Here is a 23,642-nt window from a genome sequence, read left to right on the forward strand (position 1 = left end):
ATTTTACAATCAATGCACACATTTATTTATTCGTGTCGGTGCATAGCTAATGTTAAACATCATGGCAATAAATACATGGGTTATTTCAGGAAAGTATTCAGACCTATTGGCTTTTTCCAAAACAGGTTGTGTTAGCCTTATTCTAAAATAGATTCAATATACCCATAAACCCCATAATGATAAAGTAAAAACAGGTTTTTAGAAAAAATAAAAGGAAATATGATATTGACATAAGTATTCAGACCCTTTACTCAGTATTTTGTTGAAGCACCTTTTGGCAGCGATTACAGCCTCGTCTTGTTGATGCTACAAGCTTGGCACACCTGTATTTGGGGAGTTTCTCACATTCTTCTCTGCAGATCCTCTCAAGCTCTGTGAAGTTGGATGGGGAGCGTTGCTGCACAGCTATTTTCAGGTCTCTCTATAGATGTTAGAGTCTGGCTGGGCCACAAGGACATTCAGAGACATGTCCTGAAGCCACTCCTGCGGTGTCTAGGCTGTGTGCTTAGGGTTGTTGTCCTGTTGGAAGGTGAACCTTCAACCCAGTCCGAGAACCTGCTCCAGAGCTCTCAGGACTTCATCAAGTATCTCTCTGTACTTTGCTCTGTTCATCTTTTCCTCCATCCTGACTAGTCTCCCAGTCCCTGCCCCTGAAAAACATCCCCACAGTATGATGCTACCACCACCATGCTTCACCATAGGGATGCTACCACCACCATGCTTCACCATAGGGATGGTGCCAGGTTTCCTCCAGATATGACGCTTGTCATTCAGGCCAAAGAGTTCAGTCATGGTTTCATCAGACCAGATAATCTTCTTTCTCATGGTCTGAGAGTGCTTTAGGTGCCTTATGGCCAACTCCAAGCAGTCGGTCATGTGCCTTTCTAATGACAAGTGGCTATCATCTTGCCACTCTACCATAAAGGCCAGATTGGTGGAGTGCTGCAGAGATGGTTGTCCTTCTGGAAGGTTCTCCCATCTCCAGAGGAACGCTGGAGCTCTGTCAGAGTGACCATCGGGTTGGTCTTCTCCCCCGATTGGTCAGTTTGGCCGGGCGGCCAGCTCTAGGAAGAGTCTTGGTGGTTCCAAACTTCTTCCATTAAAGAATGATGGAGGCCACTGTGGTCCTGGGGACCTTCAATGCTGCAGACCCTTCCCCAGATCTGTGCCTCAATTAAATCCTGTCTCGGAGCTCTACGGACAATTCCTTCGACCTCATGGCTTGGGTTTTTTGCTCTGACATGCACTGTCAACTGTGGGACCTTATATAGACAGGTGTGTGCCTTTCCAAATCATGTCCAATCAATTGAATTCACCACAGGTGGACTCCAAGTTGTAGAAACATGATCAATGGAAACAGGATGCACCTGAGCTCAATTTCGAGTCTCATAGCAAAGGGTCTGAACACTTATGTCAATAAAGTATTTCTTTTTCTATTTTTAATAATTGTGCAAACATTTCTTAACCTGTTTTCGCTTTGTCATTATGGGGTTGTTGTGTGTAGATTGATAAGGAATTGTACTTATTTAATCCGTTTTAGAACAAGGCTGTAATGTACCATGTGGAAAAGGGGAAGAGGATCTCGATACTTTCCAAATACACTATATTATTATAACTTAATGAGTCATCGGGCTGTGAATCAGCACTGTCTTATGCTCGGGACAAATATGTAAGAGATGTGACTGTGCCAAAGTTCAGTCCGCAACTAGGCATTTATATTAACAGTTCTGACTTTTGACTTTTATTTTTACTGAGGCCTCTGTGAAACCAAGTCAGAGATGTTAAATGATAATATAGTTGCCTAGTTGTGGGACAAGGGAAGCCAGATTAAAAAATATACATATATTTTACCTTTATTTAACTAGGCAAGTCAGTTCAGAACAAATTCTTATTTTCAATGACAGCCTAGGAACAGTGGGTTAACTGCCTGTTCAAGGGCAGAACGACAGATTTGTACCTTGTCAGCTCGGGGGTTTGAACTTGCAACCTTCTGGTTACTAGTCCAACACTCTAACCACTAGGCTACTGCCACACCAGGGCCTTAGCCAGATTCATTACCCCATAGAGAATTTGTAAATCAAATAGATAACAACTTGTCTCTGATGCAGTATTTTAGAGACCTTTTTAAGAAAAGTGTCTGAACTATTCATGTCTGTTTTAACACGTTAGATGCCAGGATGGAGTGTTGTGAGGTGGAGCCACGCTATACCATCGAGCAGATCGACCTCCTTCAGCGTCTCCGTCTCTCAGGGATGACCAAGCCACAGATCATCCAGGCTTTAGCATCCCTAGAGCGGCTCGATCCCGACCATCGGCCCCCGTACTGCAACGACACCCACACCGCCATCCCCACAACCAACACTACCCCTACCACAGCCTCCGCCCCAGCCCCCTCCTCCTCCTCCTCCTCCTCTTCTTCCTCCCTCTCCTTGGCCTCCGTCACCACGCAGACACCCGGGCTGGATGGCGCCTCCCTGTCGCCTAGCAACAGCTACGAAACCTCGCCCCCGCCGCTGTTCCCCCCAGCAGTCGGAGTTCAGAGGTCATTCAGCTATGACATGGCGGAGGAGGACTGGGACCTGGAGGAGAAGGTAGAGGAGTATATGAGGTGAGGAGGGGGCAATAGGGCTGTTGAGAGAGTGGGTTTCATTTATGGAGACAGGAAAAGAGATGTGGGCCTATAGGACAGTAATGAGGAGAGGTGTGGGCCTATAGGACTATAATGAGGAGAGGTGTGGGCGTATAGGACAGTAATGAGGTAGAGGCCTATAGGACAGTAATGAGGAGAGATGTGGGCCTATAGGACTAATGAGGAGAGATGTGGGCCTATAGGACTGTAATGAGGTAGGGGCCTATGGGACAGTAATGAGGAGAGATGTGGGCCTATGGGACAGTAATGAGGAGAGATGTGGGCCTATGGGACAGTAATGAGGAGAGATATGGGCCTATGGGACAGTAATGAGGAGAGATATGGGCCTATGGGACAGTAATGAGGAGAGATATGGGCCTATGGGACAGTAATGAGGAGAGATATGGGCCTATAGGACAGTAATGAGGAGAGATATGGGCCTATGGGACAGTAATGAGGAGAGATATGGGCCTATGGGACAGAAATGAGGAGAGATATGGGCCTATGGGACAGAAATGAGGAGAGATATGGGCCTATGGGACAGAAATGAGGAGAGATATGGGCCTATGGGACAGTAATGAGGAGAGATATGGGCCTATGGGACAGTAATGAGGAGAGATATGGGCCTATGGGACAGTAATGAGGAGAGAGATGGGCCTATGGGACAGTAATGAGGTAGGGGCCTATGGGACAGTAATGAGGAGAGATATGGGCCTATGGGACAGTAATGAGGTAGGGGCCTATGGGACAGTAATGAGGAGAGATATGGGCCTACTGCTTAAAGAGATGCTAGAAGAAGATTAGGAGCGAACTGTGACTCATGAAAAAGAGAAGGATGGTTATTTGAGGTGAACACCGTAATAGAGGGGGGGGGAAAACTAGTCTTGCGTCTGGAGAGGAGGAGGAAGAGGATTATATCATTATCAGACAACGGCCCGAGGCCCCGGTGACAATGACTTATTCTCCTGTTAGCTTTTAGTCTGGCTAATTTGGGTCAGGTGTGTAGGGAGAGAAAGGGACGATTGCATCCAGGCAGTCATACATATCTACCTCCATCACTCCACTATCCCTGTACATATCTACCTCCATCACTCCAGTATCCCTGTACATATCTACCTCCATCACTCCACTATCCCTGTACATATCTACCTCCATCACTCCACTATCCCTGTACATATCTACCTCCATCACTCCACTATCCCTGTACATATCTACCTCCATCACTCCACTATCCCTGTACATATCTACCTCCATCACTCCACTATCCCTGTACATATCTACCTCCATCACTCCACTATCCCTGTACATATCTACCTCCATCACCCCAGTATCCCTGTACATATCTACCTCCATCACTCCAGTATCCCTGTACATATCTACCTCCATCACTCCAGTATCCCTGTACATATCTACCTCCAGCTGTACCCCCTCTAGCACCAGGGTCAGCTGTACCCCCTCTAGCACCAGGGTCAGCTGTACCCCCTCTAGCACCAGGGTCATCACACTCTCAAATGTTGTTTTTTTGCAATCATTATAAGCCTGCCACACACACACTATACAATACATTTATTAAACATAAGAATGAGTGTTTTTGTCACAAACCAGCTCGCGGGAAGTGACAAAGAACTCTTATAGGACCAGGGCACAAATAATATATCTTACTTATAAAATCTTATTTGTTCATCAAAAATGTTGAATAACACACCACAGGTGAATGAGAAGGGTGTGTTTGAAAGGATGCACATAACTCTGCAATGTTTGGTTGTATTGGAGAGAGTCAGTCTTAAATAATGTTCCACACAGTCTGTGCCCGAGGGCCGAGAATCCACTCTCACATAAGTACGTGGTTGCAAAGGGCATCGGTCTCTTAACAGCGCGATTTGCCAAGGCAGGATACTCTGAGTGCAGCCCTATCCAGGAATCTGGCAGTGGCTTCTGATTCAACTCATTGAATATAGCTGAGAGTCCCTGTAATCCTAGATTCCAATCATTCAGGCGAGGAAAAAACATCACCCAGATTAGCCAGTCGTGTGAGAATCTCGTCATCATGCAAGCGGTCAGACAAGTGAACATTATAGTTAATTAAATAACTTTTTAAGCTGGTCTCTCAATTAAAAAACAACAACCTATCAGTACTTTGCCCTTTGACAACTAACGAACATCTATATGTTTGGCTACATACGGACTGTTAGTGGAATTCCCACGAGAGAGTATGGGTTAATGTGATTGGATGAGTAACGGTCAATGTGATTGGATGTTAATTATTTGACTATGCTTCCTGTATTTTGACATTGTGTTGTTTATTTCGCTGAACACCTAAATGGTTTATTTTTTTATTTTTGGCAGTGGAACGAAGCTACTCAGGTGAGAGAAAAACCTCACCGAAATGTATAGCCCCTTTTGGAAAATCTAAATGGACTCTTTGAAAATGTGAATCACGTTTTTATTTGACGGCATTAGGAGATTCACATTAGTGCAGATGTGAGGAGGCAGGAAGTGTGTGTGTGGGCTGTTCTTACTCTGTGGTGTCTGTTGCAGGAAGTGTGTGTGTGGTCTGTTCTTACTCTGTGGTGTCTGTTGCAGGAAGTGTGTGTGTGGGCTGTTCTTACTCTGTGGTGTCTGTTGCAGGAAGTGTGTGTGTGGGCTGTTCTTACTCTGTGGTGTCTGTTGCAGGAAGTGTGTGTGTGGGCTGTTCTTACTCTGTGGTGTCTGTTGCAGGAAGTGTGTGTGGTCTGTTCTTACTCTGTGGTGTCTGTTGCAGGAAGTGTGTGTGGTCTGTTCTTACTCTGTGGTGTCTGTTGCAGGAAGTGTGTGTGTGGTCTCTTCTTCAAATGTTATTGGTCACATACACATATTTAGCAGATGTTATCGCGGGTGTAGCTAAGTGCAGTACTATCTAACGATACACACATCTAAAAGTACAAGAATGGAATTAAGAAATATATAAATATTAGATTGAAAAATGTCAGAGTGGCATTGACTAAAATACAGTAGAATAGAATACAGTATGTAAACATTATTAAGGTGACTAGTTAGTAAATACAGTAGAATAGAATACAGTATTTACATATGAGATGAGTAAAGCAGTATGTAAACATTATTAAAGTGACTAGTTAGTAAATACAGTAGAATAGAATACAGTATATACATATGAGATGAGTAAAGCAGTATGTCAACATTATTAAAGTGACTAGTTAGTAAATACAGTATAATAGAATACAGTATATACATATGAGATGAGTAAAGCATAGACTAAAATAGAGTAGAATAGAATACAGTATATACATATGAGATGAGTACAGCAGTATGTAAACATTATTAGAGTGACTAGTGATCCATTATTAAAGTGACCAGTGACTCCATGTCTTTGTATATGGGGCAGCAGCCTCTAAGATGCAGGGTTGAGTAACCGGGTGGTAGCCGGCTAGTGATGGATATATAACAGTCTGATGGCCTTGAGATAGAATCTGTTTTTCAGTCTCTGGATGATAGCGGGGTGAACAGGCAGTGGCTCGGGTGGTTGTCGTCCTTGATGATCTTTATGGCCTTCCTGTGACGTCGTGTGCTGTAGGTGTCCTGCAGGGCAGGTAGTTTGCCCCCGGTGATGCGTTGTGCAGACCTCACTACCCTCTGGAGAGCCTTACGGTTGAGGGCAGGTAGTTTGCCCCCGGTGATGCGTTGTGCAGACCTCACTACCCTGTGGAGAGCCTTACGGTTGAGGGCAGGTAGTTTGCCCCCGGTGATGCGTTGTGCAGACCTCACTACCCTCTGGAGAGCCTTACGGTTGAAGGCGGAGCAGGTGCCGTACCAGGCGGTGATACAGCCCGACAGGAAGCTCTCAGTGGTGCGTCTGTTGAGGGAGAGGTTCATTTCCTGGCACCCCTTCACCAGGGCTCTCACCTCCTCCCTGTAGGCTGTCTGTTCGTTGTTGGTAATCAGTCCTACTATGGTTGTCGTCTGTTAACTCTGCGGTGCCTGTTCTTCTAGGAGGGACAGTAACCTGGTGAAGGAGGAGATTAAAACCTTCCTCAACAACCGCAGGATCTCCCAGGCCATCGTGGGACAGGTCACAGGTATTACATTTATTCTGCTCAGACAGCTTTCAGTTTACCTGTAGGGGGGGAAGGGGGACGGGGAGGGGGGGTACATCATTTTTGTTTGGCTATTTCTGTCTTTCTGTCTAGGATATTTTCTAATGTGTTCACCCTGGCTCTCTTCTCCTCTCCTCTTCTCCTCCCCTCCCCTCATTCTATTCTCCCCTCCTCCCCTCATTCTATTCTCCTCTCCTCATTCTCTGTCCCTTCCTCCTTTCTTTCTCTCTCCCTTCCTCCTTTTCTCTCTCCCTTCCTCCTTTTCTCTCTCCCTTCCTCCTTTCTTTCTCTCTCCCTTCCTCCTTTTCTCTCTCCCTTCCTCCTTTTCTCTCTCCCTTCCTCCTTTCTTTCTCTCTCCCTTCCTCCTTTTCTCTCTCCCTTCCTCCTTTTCTCTCTCCCTTCCTCCTTTCTTTCTCTCTCCCTTCCTCCTTTTCTCTCTCCCTTCCTCCTTTTCTCTCTCCCTTCCTCCTTTTCTCTCTCCCTTCCTCCTTTTCTCTCTCCCTTCCTCCCCTCTTTCTCTCTCCCTTCCTCCCCTCTTTCTCTCTCCCTTCCTCCCCTCTTTCTCTAGGTATCAGTCAGAGTTACATCTCCCAGTGGTTGCTGCAGCAGGGCTTGGAGATGAGCGACTCCAAACGCAGATCTTTCTACCGCTGGTACCTGCTAGAGAAGAACAACCCAGGTAAGAGCCACGGTAGGAGGTGGAGGCTACTGTTCGCTGGGTCTGTCGGGGAGGGGAGGAAAGGGTTCATGTTGACTCTATGACACGTTTATGGGCTCATTTAGGAAGCTGTTTGTCCATTTAGTTTATGTGCCGTCCCTGTGACCAAGGATTGTGATGCGGACGAACGCACACGCACACACACACACACACACACAGAGAGTCCTGGAGGGCTGGCTAGAGTTCAGTGAAGGACAGAGATCAGGAGACGAGAGATATTTATGATGAAAAAAGACAGTAGGATAAAGATCTTGTTACTGTAGATACTAATCAATAATGTTAAAGTCATCTGGCTTGAATGAATGTGGTTTCCGTCTAGCTGTGTCTTAAAGACACATTTACGCTAGCTGTTCCTGACTTCCTGTCCTTGCGCTAACGCTGGTTAGCAATGGCTCCAGAAACTACCTTCGAATTCCTTCAAACTACACACAGAGACATACAAATTATATCTATGAGTGGGGCTCCCGAGTGGCGTAGCGGTCTAAGGCACTGCATCTCAGTGCTTGAGGCGTCACTACAGACCCTGGTTCGAATCCAGGCTGTATCACAACTGGCCTTGATTTGAAGTCCCAGAGGGCGGCACACAATTTGGACCAGCGTGGTCCGCGTTTGGCCGTCATTGTAAATAACCAAATCAGTTAAGAACGAATAAATAAATAAATACAAATATGAAAGTAGAAAAAAGTAGTTAATTGCCAAAATCTTGAACTATCCCTTTTAAGACAAGCTGGAGTAGCATCGTGACCTGATGAGAGAATTAACACCAACCACAGACATGCACTAGGAGGGTTTTATAAACGTTTTGCTCAATTCTACATCAGCAAACGATGTAGCCTGAATAATGGAATGTTTAGATCTGAAATGAGCACCTCCTCACACCATCTCCTCTCCTATGTCTGTCACATGCAGCACCTCCTCACACCATCTCCTCTCCTGTCAGTCACATGCAGCACCTCCTCACACCATCTCCTCTCCTATGTCAGTCACATGCAGCACCTCCTCACACCATCTCCTCTCCTGTCTGTCACATGCACCACCTCACACCATCTCCTCTCCTGTGTCTGTCACATGCACCACCTCACACCATCTCCTCTCCTGTGTCTGTCACATGCAGCACCTCCTCACACCATCTCCTCTCCTGTCTGTCACATGCAGCACCTCCTCACACCATCTCCTCTCCTGTCTGTCACATGCAGCGCCTCCTCACACCATCTCCTCTCCTATGTCAGTCACATGCAGCGCCTCCTCACACCATCTCCTCTCCTATGTCTGTCACATGCAGCACCTCCTCACACCATCTCCTCACACCATCTCTCCTGTCTGTCACATGCAGCATCTCCTCACACCATCTCCTCTCCTATGTCTGTCACATGCAGCACCTCACACCATCTCCTCTCCTATGTCTGTCACATGCAGCACCTCACACCATCTCCTCTCCTGTCTGTCACATGCAGCGTCTCCTCACACCATCTCCTCTCCTATGTCTGTCACATGCAGCACCTCCTCACACCATCTCCTCTCCTATGTCAGTCACATGCAGCACCTCCTCACACCATCTCCTCTCCTATGTCAGTGCTGCTATCTTTCTGTGGTACTCAGTCCTGTTTCTGGACGTGCTGGTTTTCATTCCTACGTGGCTAACAATGATAACTCTTATCGCAACGCTAACAGAGATGCTAATATGTTGCCTAGCATTTCTCTGCGCTTTTTTCCCCCTACCGAGCAGGCACTTTAATAATTCTACAATTATTTGCTTGTTTGGCGCTAAATACCTGTTCAGAACAGAACTCCAACGTTCAGTATGATTCAGTCATAAAACAAGTTTTTTCTGGCCTGCCATTTTAATAAACTATATTCCTGTGGATACCCATATAAACAGGTCATTTTGTTTGACTGCAAGTATCAACATGGCTTCTGCTAAATCTGGCTTTGGCCTGACCACTGGTTTGGTTTTGTCTGAAGGGCTGAGGTGGAGTGAAAGCCAGCATGGCCCGGCGGGTCTGGGCGAGGGGCTGCGTGGTCTCGGCCAGGGGCTGGGCCAAAACCTGGGCTCTGGCCCCAGGGCAGCCAGGGGAGGGGACAGAGACGTCACGGCGACGGGCAACGCCGCCACGGCCACTACAGCCGCGACCGCCTCCACCACCTGGGGCAGACAGAGAGAACTGCTGATGCACCTGCTGCCATGGTACACTGCAGCCTCCTCACAGCCAGGTAACCAGCCTCCCCACAGCCAGGTAACCAGCCTCCCCACAGCCAGGTAACCAGCCTCCCCACAGCCAGGTAACCAGCCTCCCCACAGCCAGGTAACCAGCCTCCTCACAGCCAGGTAACCAGCCTCCTCACAGCCAGGTAACCAACCAACCCTGTTTAGGTTAACTCCTCTCCCCCAGGGTTGTAGAGCAGTATAAACTGGGTTTACATTTAGTTTAGGTTAACTCCTCTCCTCCAGGGTTGTAGAGCAGTATAAACTGGGTTTACATTTAGTTTAGGTTAACTCCTCTCCTCCAGGGTCGTAGAGCAGTATAAACTGGGTTAACTCCTCTCCTCCAGGGTCGTAGAGCAGTATAAACTGGGTTTACATTTAGTTTAGGTTAACTCCTCTCCTCCAGGGTCGTAAGAGCAGCATAAACTGGGTTAACTCCTCTCCTCCAGGGTCGTAGAGCAGCATAAACTGGGTTAACTCCTCTCCTCCAGGGTTGTAAGAGCAGTATAAACTGGGTTAACTCCTCTCCTCCAGGGTTGTAGAGCAGTATAAACTGGGTTAACTCCTCTCCTCCAGGGTTGTAGAGCAGTATAAACTGGGTTAACTCCTCTCCTCCAGGGTTGTAGAGCAGTATAAACTGGGTTAACTCCTCTCCTCCAGGGTTGTAGAGCAGTATAAACTGGGTTAACTCCTCTCCTCCAGGGTCGTAGAGCAGTATAAACTGGGTTAACTCCTCTCATCCAGGGTCGTAGAGCAGTATAAACTGGGTTAACTCCTCTCCTCCAGGGTCGTAGAGCAGTATAAACTGGGTTAACTCCTCTCCTCCAGGGTCGTAGAGCAGTATAAACTGGGTTAACTCCTCTCCTCCAGGGTCGTAGAGCAGTATAAACTGGGTTAACTCCTCTCCTCCAGGGTCGTAGAGCAGTATAAACTGGGTTAACTCCTCTCCTCCAGGGTCGTAGAGCAGTATAAACTGGGTTAACTCCTCTCCTCCAGGGTCGTAGAGCAGTATAAACTGGGTTAACTCCTCTCCTCCAGGGTCGTAGAGCAGTATAAACTGGGTTAACTCCTCTCCTCCAGGGTCGTAGAGCAGTATAAACTGGGTTTACATTTAGTAAACTCCTCTCCTCCAGGGTTGTAAGAGCAGTATAAACTGGGTTAACTCCTCTCCTCCAGGGTCGTAGAGCAGTATAAACTGGGTTTACATTTAGTTTAGGTTAACTCCTCTCCTCCAGGGTTGTAGAGCAGTATAAACTGGGTTAACTCCTCTCCTCCAGGGTTGTAGAGCAGTATAAACTGGGTTAACTCCTCTCCTCCAGGGTTGTAGAGCAGTATAAACTGGGTTAACTCCTCTCCTCCAGGGTTGTAGAGCAGTATAAACTGGGTTTACATTTAGTTTAGGTTAACTCCTCTCCTCCAGGGTCGTAGAGCAGTATAAACTGGGTTAACTCCTCTCCTCCAGGGTCGTAGAGCAGTATAAACTGGGTTTACATTTAGTTTAGGTTAACTCCTCTCCCCCAGGGTCGTAGAGCAGTATAAACTGGGTTAACTCCTCTCCTCCAGGGTCGTAGAGCAGTATAAACTGGGTTAACTCCTCTCCTCCAGGGTCGTAGAGCAGTATAAACTGGGTTTACATTTAGTTTAGGTTAACTCCTCTCCTCCAGGGTTGTAGAGCAGTATAAACTGGGTTAACTCCTCTCCTCCAGGGTTGTAGAGCAGTATAAACTGGGTTAACTCCTCTCCTCCAGGGTTGTAGAGCAGTATAAACTGGGTTAACTCCTCTCCTCCAGGGTTGTAGAGCAGTATAAACTGGGTTAACTCCTCTCCTCCAGGGTCAGTATAAACTGGGTTAACTCCTCTCCTCCAGGGTTGTAGAGCAGTATAAACTGGGTTTACATTTAGTTTAGGTTAACTCCTCCTCCAGGGTTGTAGAGCAGTATAAACTGGGTTAACTCCTCTCCTCCAGGGTTGTAGAGCAGTATAAACTGGGTTTACATTTAGTTTAGGTTAACTCCTCTCCTCCAGGGTCGTAGAGCAGTATAAACTGGGTTAACTCCTCTCCTCCAGGGTTGTAGAGCAGTATAAACTGGGTTAACTCTTCTCCTCCAGGGTTGTAGAGCAGTATAAACTGGGTTAACTCCTCTCCTCCAGGGTTGTAGAGCAGTATAAACTGGGTTAACTCTTCTCCTCCAGGGTCGTAGAGCAGTATAAACTGGGTTAACTCCTCTCCTCCAGGGTTGTAGAGCAGTATAAACTGGGTTAACTCCTCTCCTCCAGGGTTGTAGAGCAGTATAAACTGGGTTAACTCCTCTCCTCCAGGGTTGTAGAGCAGTATAAACTGGGTTAACTCCTCTCCTCCAGGGTCGTAGAGCAGTATAAACTGGGTTTACATTTAGTTTAGGTTAACTCCTCTCCTCCAGGGTCGTAGAGCAGTATAAACTGGGTTAACTCCTCTCCTCCAGGGTCGTAGAGCAGTATAAACTGGGTTTACATTTAGTTTAGGTTAACTCCTCTCCTCCAGGGTTGTAGAGCAGTATAAACTGGGTTAACTCCTCTCCTCCAGGGTCGTAGAGCAGTATAAACTAGGTTAACTCCTCTCCTCCAGGGTTGTAGAGCAGTATAAACTGGGTTAAATCCTCTCCTCCAGGGTCGTAGAGCAGTATAAACTGGGTTTACATTTAGTTTAGGTTAACTCCTCTCCTCCAGGGTTGTAGAGCAGTATAAACTGGGTTTACATTTAGTTTAGGTTAACTCCTCTCCTCCAGGGTTGTAGAGCAGTATAAACTGGGTTTACATTTAGTTTAGGTTAACTCCTCTCCTCCAGGGTCGTAGAGCAGTATAAACTGGGTTAACTCCTCTCCTCCAGGGTTGTAGAGCAGTATAAACTGGGTTAACTCCTCTCCTCCAGGGTTGTAGAGCAGTATAAACTGGGTTAACTCCTCTCCTCCAGGGTTGTAGAGCAGTATAAACTGGGTTTACATTTAGTTTAGGTTAACTCCTCTCCTCCAGGGTCGTAGAGCAGTATAAACTGGGTTTACATTTAGTTTAGGTTAACTCCTCTCCTCCAGGGTTGTAGAGCAGTATAAACTGGGTTAACTCCTCTCCTCCAGGGTTGTAGAGCAGTATAAACTGGGTTTACATTTAGTTTAGGTTAACTCCTCTCCTCCAGGGTTAGAGCTCCTCTCCTCCAGGGTCGTAGAGCAGTATAAACTGGGTTAACTCCTCTCCTCCAGGGTTGTAGAGCAGTATAAACTGGGTTAACTCCTCTCCTCCAGGGTTGTAGAGCAGTATAAACTGGGTTAACTCCTCTCCTCCAGGGTTGTAGAGCAGTATAAACTGGGTTAACTCCTCTCCTCCAGGGTTGTAGAGCAGTATAAACTGGGTTAACTCCTCTCCTCCAGGGTTGTAGAGCAGTATAAACTGGGTTAACTCCTCTCCTCCAGGGTTGTAGAGCAGTATAAACTGGGTTAACTCCTCTCCTCCAGGGTTGTAGAGCAGTATAAACTGGGTTAACTCCTCTCCTCCAGGGTTGTAGAGCAGTATAAACTGGGTTAACTCCTCTCCTCCAGGGTTGTAGAGCAGTATAAACTGGGTTAACTCCTCTCCTCCAGGGTTGTAGAGCAGTATAAACTGGGTTTACATTTAGTTTAGGTTAACTCCTCTCCTCCAGGGTTGTAGAGCAGTATAAACTGGGTTAACTCCTCTCCTCCAGGGTCGTAGAGCAGTATAAACTGGGTTAACTCCTCTCCTCCAGGGTTGTAGAGCAGTATAAACTGGGTTAACTCCTCTCCTCCAGGGTTGTAGAGCAGTATAAACTGGGTTAACTCCTCTCCTCCAGGGTTGTAGAGCAGTATAAACTGGTTAACTCCTCTCCTCCAGGGTCGTAGAGCAGTATAAACTGGGTTTACATTTAGTTTAGGTTAACTCCTCTCCTCCAGGGTTGTAGAGCAGTATAAACTGGGTTAACTCCTCTCCTCCAGGGTTGTAGAGCAGTATAAACTGGGTTTACATTTAGTTTAGGTTAACTCCTCTCCTCCAGGGTTGTAGAGCAGTATAAACTGGGTTAACTCCTCTCCTCCAGGGTCGTAGAGCAGTATAAACTGGGTTAACTCCTCTCCTCCAGGGTTGTAGAGCAGTATAAACTGGGTTAACTCCTCTCCTCCAGGGTTGTAGAGCAGTATAAACTGGGTTAACTCCTCTCCTCCAGGGTTGTAGAGCAGTATAAACTGGGTTAACTCCTCTCCTCCAGGGTTGTAGAGCAGTATAAACTGGGTTAACTCCTCTCCTCCAGGGTTGTAGAGCAGTATAAACTGGGTTAACTCCTCTCCTCCAGGGTTGTAGAGCAGTATAAACTGGGTTAACTCCTCTCCTCCAGGGTTGTAGAGCAGTATAAACTGGGTTAACTCCTCTCCTCCAGGGTTGTAGAGCAGTATAAACTGGGTTAACTCCTCTCCTCCAGGGTTGTAGAGCAGTATAAACTGGGTTTACATTTAGTTTAGGTTAACTCCTCTCCTCCAGGGTCGTAGAGCAGTATAAACTGGGTTTACATTTAGTTTAACTCCTCTCCTCCAGGGTTGTAGAGCAGTATAAACTGGGTTAACTCCTCTCCTCCAGGGTTGTAGAGCAGTATAAACTGGGTTTACATTTAGTTTAGGTTAACTCCTCTCCTCCAGGGTTGTAGAGCAGTATAAACTGGGTTAACTCCTCTCCTCCAGGGTTGTAGAGCAGTATAAACTGGGTTAACTCCTCTCCTCCAGGGTTGTAGAGCAGTATAAACTGGGTTAACTCCTCTCCTCCAGGGTTGTAGAGCAGTATAAACTGGGTTAACTCCTCTCCTCCAGGGTTGTAGAGCAGTATAAACTGGGTTAACTCCTCTCCTCCAGGGTTGTAGAGCAGTATAAACTGGGTTTAACTCCTCTCCTCCAGGGTTGTAGAGCAGTATAAACTGGGTTAACTCCTCCAGGGTCAGTATAAACTCCAGGGTTGTAGAGCAGTATAAACTGGGTTAACTCCTCTCCTCCAGGGTTGTAGAGCAGTATAAACTGGGTTAACTCCTCTCCTCCAGGGTTGTAGAGCAGTATAAACTGGGTTAACTCCTCTCCTCCAGGGTCGTAGAGCAGTATAAACTGGGTTTACATTTAGTTTAGGTTAACTCCTCTCCTCCAGGGTCGTAGAGCAGTATAAACTGGGTTAACTCCTCTCCTCCAGGGTCGTAGAGCAGTATAAACTGGGTTTACATTTAGTTTAGGTTAACTCCTCTCCTCCAGGGTTGTAGAGCAGTATAAACTGGGTTAACTCCTCTCCTCCAGGGTTGTAGAGCAGTATAAACTACATTTAGGTTAACTCCTCTCCTCCAGGGTTGTAGAGCAGTATAAACTGGGTTAAATCCTCTCCTCCAGGGTTGTAGAGCAGTATAAACTGGGTTTACATTTAGTTTAGGTTAACTCTCCTCCAGGGTTGTAGAGCAGTATAAACTGGGTTTACATTTAGTTTAAACTGGGTTAACTCCTCTCCTCCAGGGTCGTAGAGCAGTATAAACTGGGTTTACATTTAGTTTAGGTTAACTCCTCTCCTCCAGGGTTGTAGAGCAGTATAAACTGGGTTAACTCCTGGGTTAACTCCTCTCCTCCAGGGTTGTAGAGCAGTATAAACTGGGTTAACTCCTCTCCTCCAGGGTTGTAGAGCAGTATAAACTGGGTTTACATTTAGTTTAGAGCAGTTAACTCCTCTCCTCCAGGGTCGTAGAGCAGTATAAACTGGGTTTACATTTAGTTTAGGTTAACTCCTCTCCTCCAGGGTTGTAGAGCAGTATAAACTGGGTTAACTCCTCTCCTCCAGGGTCGTAGAGCAGTATAAACTGGGTTTACATTTAGTTTAGGTTAACTCCTCTCCTCCAGGGTCGTAGAGCAGTATAAACTGGGTTAACTCCTCTCCTCCAGGGTCGTAGAGCAGTATAAACTGGGTTAACTCCTCTCCTCCAGGGTTGTAGAGCAGTATAAACTGGGTTAACTCCTCTCCTCCAGGGTTGTAGAGCAGTATAAACTGGGTTAACTCCTCTCCTCCAGGGTTGTAGAGCAGTATAAACTGGGTTAACTCCTCTCCTCCAGGGTTGTAGAGCAGTATAAACTGGGTTAACTCCTCTCCTCCAGGGTTGTAGAGCAGTATAAACTGGGTTAACTCCTCTCCTCCAGGGTTGTAGAGCAGTATAAACTGGGTTAACTCTCTCCTCCAGGGTTGTAGAGCAGTATAAACTGGGTTAACTCCTCTCCTCCAGGGTTGTAGAGCAGTATAAACTGGGTTAACTCCTCTCCTCCAGGGTTGTAGAGCAGTATAAACTGGGTTAACTCCTCTCCTCCAGGGTCGTAGAGCAGTATAAACTGGGTTTAATTTAGTTTAGGTTAACTCCTCTCCCAGGGTCCAGGGGTTCCTCTCCTCCAGGGTAGAGCAGTATAAACTGGGTTTACACTCCTCTCCTCCAGGGTTGTAGAGCAGTATAAACTGGGTTAACTCTCTCCTCCAGGGTTGTAGAGCAGTATAAACTGGGTTAACTCCTCTCCTCCAGGGTTGTAGAGCAGTATAAACTGGGTTAACTCCTCTCCTCCAGGGTTGTAGAGCAGTATAAACTGGGTTAACTCCTCTCCTCCAGGGTTGTAGAGCAGTATAAACTGGGTTTACATTTAGTTTAGGTTAACTCCTCTCCTCCAGGGTCGTAGAGCAGTATAAACTGGGTTAACTCCTCTCCTCCAGGGTCGTAGAGCAGTATAAACTGGGTTTACATTTAGTTTAGGTTAACTCCTCTCCTCCAGGGTTGTAGAGCAGTATAAACTGGGTTAACTCCTCTCCTCCAGGGTTGTAGAGCAGTATAAACTGGGTTAACTCCTCTCCTCCAGGGTTGTAGAGCAGTATAAACTGGGTTAACTCCTCTCCTCCAGGGTTGTAGAGCAGTATAAACTGGGTTAACTCCTCTCCTCCAGGGTTGTAGAGCAGTATAAACTGGGTTAACTCTCTCCTCCAGGGTTGTAGAGCAGTATAAACTGGGTTAACTCCTCTCCTCCAGGGTTGTAGAGCAGTATAAACTGGGTTAACTCCTCTCCAGGGTTGTAGAGCAGTATAAACTGGGTTAACTCCTCTCCTCCAGGGTTGTAGAGCAGTATAAACTGGGTTAACTCCTCTCCTCCAGGGTTGTAGAGCAGTATAAACTGGGTTAACTCTCTCCTCCAGGGTTGTAGAGCAGTATAAACTGGGTTTACATTTAGTTAACTCCTCTCCTCCAGGGTTGTAGAGCAGTATAAACTGGGTTTACATTTAGTTTAGGTTAACTCCTCTCCTCCAGGGTTGTAGAGCAGTATAAACTGGGTTAACTCCTCTCCTCCAGGGTCGTAGAGCAGTATAAACTGGGTTTACATTTAGTTTATAAACTGGGTTTACATTTAGGGTTAACTCCTCTCCTCCAGGGTTGTAGAGCAGTATAAACTGGGTTAACTCCTCTCCTCCAGGGTTGTAGAGCAGTATAAACTGGGTTAACTCCTCTCCTCCAGGGTTGTAGAGCAGTATAAACTGGGTTAACTCCTCTCCTCCAGGGTTGTAGAGCAGTATAAACTGGGTTAACTCCTCTCTCCAGGGTTGTAGAGCAGTATAAACTGGGTTAACTCCTCTCCTCCAGGGTTGTAGAGCAGTATAAACTGGGTTAACTCAGTATAAACTGGGTCTCCTCCAGGGTTGTAGAGCAGTATAAACTGGGTTAACTCCTCTCCTCCAGGGTTGTAGAGCAGTATAAACTGGGTTAACTCTCTCTCCTCCAGGGTTGTAGAGCAGTATAAACTGGGTTAACTCCTCTCCTCCAGGGTCGTAGAGCAGTATAAACTGGGTTTACATTTAGTTTAGGTTAACTCCTCTCCTCCAGGGTTGTAGAGCAGTATAAACTGGGTTAACTCCTCTCCTCCAGGGTTGTAGAGCAGTATAAACTGGGTTAACTCCTCTCCTCCAGGGTCGTAGAGCAGTATAAACTGGGTTAACTCCTCTCCTCCAGGGTTGTAGAGCAGTATAAACTGGGTTTACATTTAGTTTAGGTTAACTCTCCTCCAGGGTTGTAGAGCAGTATAAACTGGGTTAACTCCTCTCCTCCAGGGTCGTAGAGCAGTATAAACTGGGTTTACATTTAGTTTAGGTTAACTCCTCTCCTCCAGGGTTGTAGAGCAGTATAAACTGGGTTACATTTACTCCTCTCCTCCAGGGTCGTAGAGCAGTATAAACTGGGTTTACATTTAGTTTAGGTTAACTCCTCTCCTCCAGGGTCGTAGAGCAGTATAAACTGGGTTAACTCCTCTCCTCCAGGGTTGTAGAGCAGTATAAACTGGGTTAACTTAGTCTCCTCCAGGGTTGTAGAGCAGTATAAACTGGGTTAACTCCTCTCCTCCAGGGTTGTAGAGCAGTATAAACTGGGTTAACTCCTCTCCTCCAGGGTCGTAGAGCAGTATAAACTGGGTTTACATTTAGTTTAGGTTAACTCCTCTCCTCCAGGGTTGTAGAGCAGTATAAACTGGGTCTCCTCCAGGGTCGTAGAGCAGTATAAACTGGGTTAACTCCTCTCCTCCAGGGTTGTAGAGCAGTATAAACTGGGTTAACTCCTCTCCTCCAGGGTTGTAGAGCAGTATAAACTGGGTTAACTCCTCTCCTCCAGGGTTGTAGAGCAGTATAAACTGGGTTAACTCCTCTCCTCCAGGGTCGTAGAGCAGTATAAACTGGGTTTACATTTAGTTTAGGTTAACTCCTCTCCTCCAGGGTCGTAGAGCAGTATAAACTGGGTTAACTCCTCTCCTCCAGGGTCGTAGAGCAGTATAAACTGGGTTTAGTTTAGGTTAACTCCTCTCCTCCAGGGTCGTAGAGCAGTATAAACTGGGTTTACATTTAGTTTAGGTTAACTCCTCTCCTCCAGGGTCGTAGAGCAGTATAAACTGGGTTTACTCCTCTCCTCCAGGGTTGTAGAGCAGTATAAACTGGGTTAACTCTCTCCTCCAGGGTTGTAGAGCAGTATAAACTGGGTTTACATTTAGTTTAAACTGGGTTAACTCCTCTCCTCCAGGGTCGTAGAGCAGTATAAACTGGGTTAACTCCTCTCCTCCAGGGTCGTAGAGCAGTATAAACTGGGTTAACTCCTCTCCTCCAGGGTTGTAGAGCAGTATAAACTGGGTTAACTCCTCTCCTCCAGGGTTGTAGAGCAGTATAAACTGGGTTACATTTAGTTTAGGTTAACTCCTCTCCTCCAGGGTCGTAGAGCAGTATAAACTGGGTTAACTCCTCTCCTCCAGGGTCGTAGAGCAGTATAAACTGGGTTTACTCCTTCCTCCAGGGTTAGAGCAGTATAAACTGGGTTAATTCTCTCCTCCAGGGTCGTAGAGCAGTATAAACTGGGTTAACTCCTCTCCTCCAGGGTTGTAGAGCAGTATAAACTGGGTTAACTCCTCTCCTCCAGGGTCGTAGAGCAGTATAAACTGGGTTAACTCCTCTCCTCCAGGGTCGTAGAGCAGTATAAACTGGGTTAACTCCTCTCCTCCAGGGTCGTAGAGCAGTATAAACTGGGTTAACTCCTCTCCTCCAGGGTCGTAGAGCAGTATAAACTGGGGGGTCGTAGAGCAGTATAAACTGGGTTAACTCTCTCCTCCAGGGTCGTAGAGCAGTATAAACTGGGTTAACTCCTCTCCTCCAGGGTCGTAGAGCAGTATAAACTGGGTTAACTCCTCTCCTCCAGGGTCGTAGAGCAGTATAAACTGGGTTTACATTTAGGGTTTAAACTGGTTAACTTCTCCTCCAGGGTTTAGAGCAGTATAAACTGGGTTAACTCCTCTCCTCCAGGGTTGTAGAGCAGTATAAACTGGGTTAACATTTAGTAAACTCTCCTCCAGGGTCGTAGAGCAGTATAAACTGGGTTTACATTTATTAACTCCTCTCCTCCAGGGTTGTAGAGCAGTATAAACTGGGTTAACTCCTCTCCTCCAGGGTTGTAGAGCAGTATAAACTGGGTTAACTCCTCTCCTCCAGGGTTGTAGAGCAGTATAAACTGGGTTAACTCCTCTCCTCCAGGGTTGTAGAGCAGTATAAACTGGGTTAACTCCTCTCCTCCAGGGTCGTAGAGCAGTATAAACTGGGTTTACATTTAGTTTAGGTTAACTCTCTCCTCCAGGGTCGTAGAGCAGTATAAACTGGGTTACATTTAGTTTAGGTTAACTCCTCTCCTCCAGGGTCGTAGAGCAGTATAAACTGGGTTAACTCTCTCCTCCAGGGTTGTAGAGCAGTATAAACTGGGTTAACTCCTCTCCTCCAGGGTCGTAGAGCAGTATAAACTGGGTTAACTCCTCTCCTCCAGGGTCGTAGAGCAGTATAAACTGGGTTAACTCTCTCCTCCAGGGTCGTAGAGCAGTATAAACTGGGTTTACATCCTTCCAGGGTCGTAGAGCAGTTAACTCTCTCCTCCAGGGTCGTAGAGCAGTATAAACTGGGTTAACTCCTCTCCTCCAGGGTCGTAGAGCAGTATAAACTCCTCCAGGGTCAGTATAAACTCTCCAGGGTTGTAGAGCAGTATAAACTGGGTTAACTCCTCTCCTCCAGGGTCGTAGAGCAGTATAAACTGGGTTAACTCCTTTACTCCTCCAGGGTCGTAGAGCAGTATAAACTGGGTTAACTCCTCTCCTCCAGGGTCGTAGAGCAGTATAAACTGGGTTAACTCCTCTCCTCCAGGGTTGTAGAGCAGTATAAACTGGGTTTACATTTAGTTTAGGTTAACTCCTCTCCTCCAGGGTCGTAGAGCAGTATAAACTGGGTTAACTCCTCTCCTCCAGGGTCGTAGAGCAGTATAAACTGGGTTAACTCCTCTCCTCCAGGGTCGTAGAGCAGTATAAACTGGGTTAACTCCTCTCCTCCAGGGTTATAAACTGGGTTAACTCCTCTCCTCCAGGGTTGTAGAGCAGTATAAACTGGGTTAACTCCTCTCCTCCAGGGTTGTAGAGCAGTATAAACTGGGTTAACTCCTCTCCTCCAGGGTTGTAGAGCAGTATAAACTGGGTTTACATTTAGTTTAGGTTAACTCCTCTCCTCCAGGGTCGTAGAGCAGTATAAACTGGGTTAACTCCTCTCCTCCAGGGTTGTAGAGCAGTATAAACTGGGTTAACTCCTCTCCTCCAGGGTTGTAGAGCAGTATAAACTGGGTTAACTCCTCTCCTCCAGGGTTGTAGAGCAGTATAAACTGGGTTTACATTTAGTTTAGGTTAACTCCTCTCCTCCAGGGTTAACTATAAACCTCTCCTCCAGGGTTGTAGAGCAGTATAAACTGGGTTTAACTCCTCTCCTCCAGGGTTGTAGAGCAGTATAAACTGGGTTAACTCCTCTCCTCCAGGGTCGTAGAGCAGTATAAACTGGGTTAACTCCTCTCCTCCAGGGTCGTAGAGCAGTATAAACTGGGTTAACTCCTCTCCTCCAGGGTCGTAGAGCAGTATAAACTGGGGTCGTAGAGCAGTATAAACTGGGTTAACTCCTCTCCTCCAGGGTCGTAGAGCAGTATAAACTGGGTTAACTCCTCTCCTCCAGGGTCGTAGAGCAGTATAAACTGGGTTACTGGGTTAACTCCTCTCCTCCAGGGTCGTAGAGCAGTATAAACTGGGTTTACATTTAGTTTAGGTTAACTCCTCTCCTCCAGGGTTGTAGAGCAGTATAAACTGGGTTAACTCCTCTCCTCCAGGGTTGTAGAGCAGTATAAACTGGGTTTACATTTAGTTTAGGTTAACTCCTCTCCTCCAGGGTCGTAGAGCAGTATAAACTGGGTTTACATTTAGTTTAGGTTAACTCTCTCTCCAGGGTTGTAGAGCAGTATAAACTGGGTTAACTCCTCTCCTCCAGGGTTGTAGAGCAGTATAAACTGGGTTAACTCCTCTCCTCCAGGGTCGTAGAGCAGTATAAACTGGGTTAACTCCTCTCCTCCAGGGTCGTAGAGCAGTATAAACTGGGTTAACTCCTCTCCTCCAGGGTTGTAGAGCAGTATAAACTGGGTTAACTCCTCTCCTCCAGGGTCGTAGAGCAGTATAAACTGGGTTAACTCCTCTCCTCCAGGGTTGTAGAGCAGTATAAACTGGGTTTACATTTAGTTTAGGTTAACTCCTCTCCTCCAGGGTCGTAGAGCAGTATAAACTGGGTTAACTCCTCTCCTCCAGGGTTGTAGAGCAGTATAAACTGGGTTAACTCCTCTCCTCCAGGGTCGTAGAGCAGTATAAACTGGGTTAACTCCTCTCCTCCAGGGTCGTAGAGCAGTATAAACTGGGTTAACTCCTCTCCTCCAGGGTTGTAGAGCAGTATAAACTGGGTTAACTCCTCTCCTCCAGGGTTGTAGAGCAGTATAAACTGGGTTTACATTTAGTTTAGGTTAACTCCTCTCCTCCAGGGTCGTAGAGCAGTATAAACTGGGTTAACTCCTCTCCTCCAGGGTTGTAGAGCAGTATAAACTGGGTTAACTCCTCTCCTCCAGGGTTGTAGAGCAGTATAAACTGGGTTAACTCCTCTCCTCCAGGGTCGTAGAGCAGTATAAACTGGGTTAACTCCTCTCCTCCAGGGTCGTAGAGAGCAGTATAAACTGGGTTAACTCCTCTCCTCCAGGGTTGTAGAGCAGTATAAACTGGGTTAACTCCTCTCCTCCAGGGTCGTAGAGCAGTATAAACTGGGTTAACTCCTCTCCTCCAGGGTTGTAGAGCAGTATAAACTGGGTTAACTCCTCTCCTCCAGGGTTGTAGAGCAGTATAAACTGGGTTTACATTTAGTTTAGGTTAACTCCTCTCCTCCAGGGTCGTAGAGCAGTATAAACTGGGTTAACTCCTCTCCTCCAGGGTCGTAGAGCAGTATAAACTGGGTTAACTCCTCTCCTCCAGGGTTGTAGAGCAGTATAAACTGGGTTAACTCCTCTCCTCCAGGGTTGTAGAGCAGTATAAACTGGGTTTACATTTAGTTTAGGTTAACTCCTCTCCTCCAGGGTTGTAGAGCAGTATAAACTGGGTTAACTCCTCTCCTCCAGGGTTGTAGAGCAGTATAAACTGGGTTAACTCCTCTCCTCCAGGGTTGTAGAGCAGTATAAACTGGGTTTACATTTAGTTTAGGTTAACTCCTCTCCTCCAGGGTCGTAGAGCAGTATAAACTGGGTTAACTCCTCTCCTCCAGGGTCGTAGAGCAGTATAAACTGGGTTAACTCCTCTCCTCCAGGGTCGTAGAGCAGTATAAACTGGGTTAACTCCTCTCCTCCAGGGTTGTAGAGCAGTCCTCCTCTCCTCAGGGTCGTAGAGCAGTATAAACTGGGTTAACTCCTCTCCTCCAGGGTTGTAGAGCAGTATAAACTGGGTTAACTCCTCTCCTCCAGGGTTGTAGAGCAGTATAAACTGGGTTCCTCTCCAGGGTTGTAGAGCAGTATAAACTGGGTTAACTCCTCTCCTCCAGGGTTGTAGAGCAGTATAAACTGGGTTAACTCCTCTCCTCCAGGGTTGTAGAGCAGTATAAACTGGGTTAACTCCTCTCCTCCAGGGTCGTAGAGCAGTATAAACTGGGTTAACTCCTCTCCTCCAGGGTCGTAGAGCAGTATAAACTGGGTTAACTCCTCCTCCAGGGTTGTAGAGCAGTATAAACTGGGTTAACTCCTCTCCTCCAGGGTTGTAGAGCAGTATAAACTGGGTTAACTCCTCTCCTCCAGGGTTGTAGAGCAGTATAAACTGGGTTTACATTTAGTTTAGGTTAACTCCTCTCCTCCAGGGTTGTAGAGCAGTATAAACTGGGTTTACTCCTCTCCTCCAGGGTTGTAGAGCAGTATAAACTGGGTTAACTCCTCTCCTCCAGGGTTGTAGAGCAGTATAAACTGGGTTAACTCCTCTCCTCCAGGGTTGTAGAGCAGTATAAACTGGGTTAACTCCTCTCCTCCAGGGTTGTAGAGCAGTATAAACTGGGTTAACTCCTCTCCTCCAGGGTTGTAGAGCAGTA

The 23,642-nt window shown here is 46.6% G+C and overlaps 1 protein-coding gene across 1 annotated transcript in view; it reads left to right on the forward strand.

Moving 5' to 3' along the window:
* The window catches only part of LOC124025843 (homeobox-containing protein 1-like), a 40,226-nt gene that overhangs the window by 922 nt on the left and 15,662 nt on the right, over window positions 1-23,642 (forward strand). Inside the window, exons 3-6 of the mRNA XM_046339152.1 lie at window positions 2,170-2,608; window positions 6,617-6,702; window positions 7,289-7,399; window positions 9,401-9,649. Of these exons, the coding sequence (XP_046195108.1) occupies window positions 2,170-2,608; window positions 6,617-6,702; window positions 7,289-7,399; window positions 9,401-9,649 (885 nt within the window). The remainder of the gene's footprint in view (window positions 1-2,169; window positions 2,609-6,616; window positions 6,703-7,288; window positions 7,400-9,400; window positions 9,650-23,642) is intronic.

This window comes from Oncorhynchus gorbuscha, unplaced genomic scaffold, assembly GCF_021184085.1.
Source record: "Oncorhynchus gorbuscha isolate QuinsamMale2020 ecotype Even-year unplaced genomic scaffold, OgorEven_v1.0 Un_scaffold_2470, whole genome shotgun sequence".
Lineage (NCBI taxonomy): Eukaryota > Metazoa > Chordata > Actinopteri > Salmoniformes > Salmonidae > Oncorhynchus > Oncorhynchus gorbuscha.